This window comes from Oncorhynchus masou, chromosome 2, assembly GCF_036934945.1.
Source record: "Oncorhynchus masou masou isolate Uvic2021 chromosome 2, UVic_Omas_1.1, whole genome shotgun sequence".
In the NCBI taxonomy this organism is placed as follows: domain Eukaryota; kingdom Metazoa; phylum Chordata; class Actinopteri; order Salmoniformes; family Salmonidae; genus Oncorhynchus; species Oncorhynchus masou.
The window spans coordinates 32,215,459-32,223,233 of record NC_088213.1 but is presented as its reverse complement, the minus strand read 5'-3'; the positions used below and the strand labels follow the sequence as shown (position 1 = coordinate 32,223,233).

The 7,775-nt window shown below is 40.2% G+C and overlaps 1 protein-coding gene across 1 annotated transcript in view; it reads left to right on the top strand.

Annotated features, from left to right (window-relative positions):
• Positions 1-2,144: 2,144 nt before the first annotated feature.
• The window catches only part of LOC135558895 (E3 ubiquitin-protein ligase NEDD4-like), a 43,822-nt gene continuing 38,191 nt past the window's right edge, over positions 2,145-7,775 (top strand). Inside the window, 4 exon segments of the mRNA XM_064993105.1 lie at positions 2,145-2,414; positions 4,371-4,444; positions 5,910-5,988; positions 6,082-6,120. Coding sequence (XP_064849177.1) covers positions 2,367-2,414; positions 4,371-4,444; positions 5,910-5,988; positions 6,082-6,120 — 240 coding nt within the window. The 5' untranslated portion in view covers positions 2,145-2,366.

Genomic DNA, 7,775 nt, shown 5'->3' with positions numbered 1-7,775 from the left:
ATGTCTTAAAAGTGTCCGGAATAGTGTCCTGCTCCTTGAAAGCAGCAGCTTTAGCTCAGTGCAGATGTTGCCTGGATTCCATGGCTTCTGGTTGGGATATGTACGTACGGACGTTGTTGGTGCACTTAATGAAGCCAGGGACTGATGTGGTAAACTTCTCAATACCATCGGATGAATCCCGGAACATATTCCAGTCTGTGCTAGAAAAACAGCCCTGTAGCTTAGGACCACTTCCGTATTGAGTGCGTCACTGGTACTTACTTTTTTTGTTGTTGTTTTTTTGCTTGTAAGCAGGAATTAAGAGGATAGAGTTATGGTCAGATTTGCCAAATGGAGGGCGAGGGAGAGCTTTGTATGGAGTAACGGTGATCTAGAGATGTTTTCGCCTTTAGTTGCACAGGTGACATGCTGGTAGAAATTAGGTCAAATGGATTTTAGTTTTCCTGCATTAAAATCACCGGCCACTAGGAGTACCGCCTCTGGGTGAGCATTTTCTTGTTGGCTTATGGCCCTATACAGCTCATTGATTGCAGTCTTAGCGCCAGCATGAGTTTGTGGTGGTAAATAGACAGCTACGAAAAATATAGAAAACTCTCTTTGTAAATAGTATGGTCTACAGCTTATCATGAGGTATTCTTGGCGAGCAGAACATTGAGACTTCCTTAATATTAGAGATCACGCACTAGAAAAAACAGCTCCAGTTATATTTTCCTTGTTCAGTCATGACTCAAACAGGATACTACAGTTCTTCAGATCACGTTTATAGGGTAGTATCAAATGGGGATCGTCCAGTTTATTCTCCAGTGATTGCATGTTCGACAATAGAATGAAGTGTAGAGGCGGTTCATCGTATTCCGCAATCCGGCCTCTGTAATGCCGCCTCTTCCTTTTTCGAGTGTCAGGGATTTGGGTCTGGTCCGGATGAGCATTATGTCCTTTGCTGTCAACTCTTTGAAGTAGAAATCCTCATCCAAATCGAGGTTAGTGATCGCTGTTCTGATGTCCTTAAGCATTTTTTCGGTCATAGGAAATGATGGCGGAAACATCATGTACAATTTTTTTTAAGATCAGCTCAAAAAAGCCCAATGTAAAACGTTTGCTCTTCCCTCCAGCGCCATTTCAAAAAGGCGGAAGACAGAGGGGCATACTTTATGCTACTTACCTATCTGTGTTTCAGAACACCTGTGTGTAAACAGAAGATGGATGCAACAAAGGTGTTGTCACAAAAAAATACTGTTGGCTGTAACTGTTAACGGTGTACAGTAAGTGTTTATTTTGGATTTGTGAAATTATTTTGATGTGATATTAAAGAGAGCTTTACGTTTGTCAATTGAGGTACAGTTCTATAATCAACTCACGTTTAGATGGAGTATTTGGATGTGATATTAAAGAGAGCTTTACGTGTATAGAACTGTACCGCAATTGGCAATCAACTCACGTTTAGATGGAGTATTTGGCTGTTTTGCTGCCAGAGCCAATTCGGCTCTGAACAGATCATATAAGGTCCTTGGACTATAAGGAGTAAAGTTAGGCTCCTTTGGTCCATATTGGGATAGTCTCAGTGGTTCGGAAAATTATGTAACATTACAAAATTTGAAATGGGTACATTATTTGTCTTGGTCCACTTTAAACAATGCTACCTTATATAATGTTACTTACCCTACATTATTCATCTCATATGCATACGTATATACTGTACTCTATATCATCGACTGCATCCTTATGTAATACATGTATCACTAGCCACTTTAACTATGCCACTTTGTTTACATACTCATCTCACATGTATATACTGTACTCGATACCATCTACTGTATCTTGCCTATGCTGCTCTGTACCATCACTCATTCATATATCCTTATGTACATATTCTTTATCCCCTTACACTGTGTATAAGACAGTAGTTTAGGAATTGTTAGTTAGATTACTTGTTGGTTATTACTGCATTATCGGAACTAGAAGCACAAGCATTTCGCTACACTCGCATTAACATCTGCTAACCATGTGTATGTGACAAATAAATTTGATTTGGTCTGCAATGGAAGTGAAGATGCAAAACTATTAATTACAACCATTTGCACTAACCACCGGATGTTATGTGATGGCTGTTTTGTGTCAACTTTTTATATACATTGTACATCACGTTCTCGTGAATTACTACGTAGGGGTGGTAGCGGAGGGAGGAGAGGAGTCAGGATCCTGTTGGTGGAGAACAACGCACGACACATTTGAACATTTTAACGAGAATTGTGTTTGGAACAGTTCATTTGTTAATGAAAGGTGAATTGGTGGAAGAGCACCTACAGCGTTAACATTCTGTACATTTTACTTTAATCGAGCTACAGGACAACTACGGGGCTGAGGATATGAGTATGGCCGCACTTCCCGAGGTCCGTGGACTTCAGACTGATGAGGTAAATATTTAGCTAGCTAATTAACCAACTGGCTACGTGGGCAGACAAAATCCGTTATATCCAAGTGTTTAGCTAACTTGTCATTACATTTCTTTGGGTATTGTCAACCAAGCTGTTAGAGTTGGACAGTCAAGTCCCAACATACCAATATCCATTTTACCGAAGCAACGTTAGCCAGCTAGCTAGCTAGCTAGTTAGCATGTGTAACAGTTGATGGTCACTGAGTACTCATAAGCTATCTGGTAGCTGTCATCGTTGTATAGGCCTACTGTTGATTAATTAACACACTTTTTTTGACCACCTATAGATAATTCAATTAATATATTGTATTATCAACTAACCATGTCAGTTGGCTATAAACTCAGAGAGGATTGCCCAAAGGAGTCATGTGAGTTATTATCACGTCATTATTAATGTGGCCTAAATTGATCAAATAAGTGTCCACGTGAAAAACCACACTTTATATTCCTGTGAGTCATTTACAGTAAGTGACATTTATGTAGTTAACATCATTTAAACTGATATTTGCAGTGTTGCATTTGGGAAGTATTCAGACCCCTTGACTTTTTTCAACATTTTGTTACTTTACAGCCTTATTCTAAAATGGATGAGAAAATAAATAAAACGCAGCAATCTACACACAATAACCCAAAATGACAAAGCGAAAACAGGTTTTTAGATTTTTTTGCAAATGTATTAAAATAAAAAAAACAGAAACCTTATTTACAAAAGTATTCAGACCCTTTGAGGTCGAAGGAATTTTCGGTAGAGCTCAGAGTCAGCAATGTGTCGCAGCACAGATCTGGGGAAGAGTACCAAAAAATGTCTGCAGCATTGAAGGTCCCAAAGAACACAGTGGCCTCCATCATTCTTAAATGGAAGAAGTTTGGAACCATCAAGACTTGTCCTAGAGCTAGCCACCCTGCCAAACTGAGCAATTGGGGGAGAAGGTCCTTGGTCAGGGAGGTGACCAAGAACCCAATGTTCACTCTGACTGAGCGCTAGAGTTCCTCTGTGGAGATGGGGAGAACTATCTAGAAGAACAACCATCTCTGCAGCACTCCACAAATCAGGCTTTTATGTTAGTGGCCAGACGGAAGCCACTCCTCAGTAAAAGGCACATGATAGTTTGCCAAATGACACCGAAAGAACTCTGACTATGAGAAACAAGATTCTCTGGTCTGATGAAAACAAGATTGAACTGTTTGGCCTAAATGCCAAGCGTTACGTCTGGAGAACATGGCACCATCCCTACGGTGAAGCACGGTGGTGACAGCATGCTGTGGGGATGTTTTTCAGCGGCAGGGACTTGGAGACTAGTCAGGATCGAAGGAAAGATGAACAGAGCAAAGTACAATGAGATCCTTGAAAACCTGCTCAGGACCTCAGACTGTGGCAAAGGTTCACCTTCCAACAGGACAAAGACCCTAAGGACACAGCCAAGATATCGCAGGAGTGGCTTCAGGATAAGTCTTTGAATGTCCTTGAGTGGCCCAGCCAGAGCCCGGACTTAAACCCAATCTAACATCTCTGGAGAGACCTAAAAAGAGCTGTGCAGCGACGCTCTCCATCCAACCTCGCAGTGCTCGAGAGGATCTGAGGAGAAGAATGGGAGAAACTCCCCAAAAACAGGTGTGTCAAGCTTGTTGCGTCATACCCAAGAAGACTTGAGTCTGTAATCGCTGCCAGTGATGCTTCAACAAAGTCCTGAGTAAAAGGTCTGAATACTTATGTAAATGTGATATTTCAGTTTTTAAAATTTTTAATACATTAGCAAACATTTCTAAAAAACCTGCTTTTGCTTTGACATAATGGGGTATTTTTTTGTAGATTGGTGAGGGGAAAAAACTTTAATATTTTAGAATGAGGCTGTAACGTAACAAAATGTGGATAAAGTCACTTTGCACTGTCAGCAGCAAGTAATGTGATTTATGTCCTTATTGTGTTTTTTTACAGAATGAGGCTAGAATTCTGAGAGTGAAAGTCATAGCTGGAATTGGTTTGGCCAAGAAAGATATCCTTGGAGCCAGGTCAGTCTTGATTTTGAGGAAAATATGTCTTCAAATGGATAATCCAATCTATCAGTATCACTTTAACAAATTCAGAAGATTGTTTTTTAATGGTATTATAGCGAATGGTGGGACAGAGAAGTTAACCTCATATAAGAGAGGATAGCTTCACTGCTCCCTCCGAACGCAAAATCACGTCCCTGTGTTTTGACCACTCGTACGTCCCGCCTTACATTCTGATGCAATCCCAATTCTGACACCAATTTAACGAACAGCGGTACAGGTAAGCGAACCCGGGTCATTGGTGTGAAATGCAAAAACCCTATGGATTGTACCCATAGGGTCAACCCACTTGGTTGGAATTGTAACCAGGCTCATATTAGTGAGGATTGCTTCAGTGTCTTTGTATAATTCTGGTGTCTCATGTTACCAAAATACTGTGTCCTATCTTTGGTACACTCCCTTTTTAGGAAACTCATGCTTTTGGCCATGTTATACCATAAAATACTAAATTCTGATTCTACATGATCCTTAGTGTGGACTGTGGAACCTTCCTAACTTATTGGACTCCTAAATCATATATTACAATTCTGTGTGCTGTTTTGCCCAAAACACAAGAGTCTAGAGTTTATAAGCATGTCTATTTCCCCAATCATTTTACACATCTACCCACTTCATTATAAACAGCAAACTGATTATCAGTTTGTACTGTAAACACTTGGTAATGAACCCATGTGTGTGGAACTTTTTTTTATTTAGTCAACATTGTGGACCTACTGGTGTGCATGCGCATACTATACTATATGGTTGTTGAAGGCACTGTGCATTTAGAAATACAAACTTATTTGCCTAATACTTATTGAATACTATTAATCAAACTTGAGTGCAAAAACCTGAAACTTGCAAAATCATCTTCAAACTGTGCTGTTCCACAGACAGATAATGGTTGCTGTGGTCCTGTTTTGCATTGTTGAATGGAAAGTTCAGCACCATAGCAGTGGGTTGAAAGACGGCCTTGAAGAAACCTTGTGTACCCACTTCAAAATATGATATTCTTATTCATATCAAGTAGGCTTATGTCATCTTCCATGCGTTCCTTAAATTGTTACATTTTTCCTTAAATTCTCTTTAGACCGTAATGTAGCTGTCCTGTGCCACCTTAAGATGGCCCTATAATCAGGAGTTCTGTGCCCTTGCATACAGTAGATGCTCCAGAATCTCCAGACTCCTTTCCCCTAAAATGCCCACCATTTCCCCTCAAGGCAGTGCTGTCGAATAAACACTTTTTTTCTTCACATGTACATTGTAAAAGATCAGTTGTTTATTTTCAGTGCAACTAGTTATGGTTTCGATGACATCATTGGTTTGTGCTCCATATGGCCTGTGGGATAATGTTACATGCTGAGATGTTCCCTCGTTTGATCTTTGGGCACACCAAGGGATAGATAGACAACAAGTTGAGCGTTGTCTTTTTTTTTTTTCACAGTGATCCATATACAAGAGTGTCCCTTTATGACCCTGTCAATGGAGAACTAACAAGTCTTCAGACTAAAACAATTAAAAAGGTGAGTAACTGCGCTAGCTGAATAAGTACAGAGCATTTATTTGTTTGTTTTGTAAGTATCCTATTTACATTTTAAATGCATTGTCATTTCCAGACATTGGATCCGAAGTGGAATGAGGAATTCTTTTTCAGGGTAAGTCAAATGTATGGTAAAAAGAGCATTGTGAATGTGTGTGTAGTTTCTGTTTTACCCAGGGCTCTGAGAACATTTAAGACTCAACCTTCCTAAAAAATAAATAAAAAATTCTCTCTCTTTATCTCATCTCTTTTTGCTGCATGCCTCCATGTAGTATGGACAATTAACTGGAGCCTTATTTCCTAGCCCTAACGGCTCAGTAATATGTTCCCTATTAGTGTTTGAAACTGCTCCAGATTCTCACTGGGAGGTTTAACATTTCACAAACAGTAAGTTAAAAGTCAGAACGCGAAACATGTTATGTTCATGTCTGCAGACATGAGTGTTTTTTGAAGAAAAGAAAATATTCACCATGTTCATGGGTGTCTGTACATAATGAGCACCAACAGGAAGTCCTCCACTGTGTTGGGCATTGTGATTGGTCAGTAAGATCCACACAGCATCCTGTGACTATTGTTGCCCCTTGTTCCTATCTTGGGCATGTAAACAAAGCTTGATTGAATGTTGAACTGAAGGTGTGAAACAGAGCCTCTGTGAGTCAGCTGGTGTTGTCGTGAGTCTTTGCTCTGAGGTTTTTGTGTGGAGAGCTGCGTATAGCAAGGTCCTTCTGTCCGGATTGTTTTTCATTAGGTTGATCCTCTACGGTGGAGGAACAGACATAAATATTCACAACTCTTTTTTAGTAGCAATGGGGGCACAGATATGAATTTGAAACGTTAGTGTACCTTGAGACCTGAAGTTCAAGGGCACAATTCAAAAGCTGGAACTTTTGCTGACGGAGGTTGAATTCGTTATTTCAACAAAAATACTTTGAAAAGAGTAGGTTGTTTGGGTGGTGGATTCCTAAGCCTATTGTGGTTGCAAAAATGTAATCTTGATGGAGAAATGCAGAAGATGTGGTTGTGGAGAAAAAGCAGAGAGCTGGGTAACTTCTACCTGCATCTGGATGTACCACATAGCAGGAGACTTGGCCCATCTCGCCAGGAGACCGAGGGAGATATTTGAAATGTTTTAATTTCTCTGGCCCTGGACATTGAGTATGAAGCTTTTGTGTGTGTGTGTGTGTGTGTGTGTGTGTGTGTATATATAGTTGTACACATTCACTAAAATGTCCACTATGTTTAAGCTTTAGACACTCATTAGCCATGTCTAGAAATGATGGCAGCGTTGCACAATGTCTCATTGCCCTGGACAATGATTCAACACTCTCCCAGTCATCTGAAATGTAAAAAACAATCACGTCACCATGCCAGTTGAGATTTCTCCATCTCCTACAGTCTATTCAGGGCTTTCTCCATCATGGTTTCTTGGTACAGTAAATCAGTACCTTAGTGTTACAACAGCTGTATACGTCTAACAGCTCCCTGCACTTTGTAGTACTTGTCCCTATTGTGAATATTATTATGTTTATACCTGCCCTGGAACTCTATATAGAACCTTCTTGATAAAATCAAATCAAATTTATTTATATAGCCCTTCGTACATCAGCTGATATCTCAAAGTGCTGTACAGAAACCCAGCCTAAAACCCCAAACAGCAAGCAATGCAGGTGTAGAAGCACGGTGGCTAGGAAAAACTCCCTAGAAAGGCCAAAACCTCGGAAGAAACCTAGAGAGGAACCAGGCTATGTGGGGTGGCCAGTCCTCTTCTGG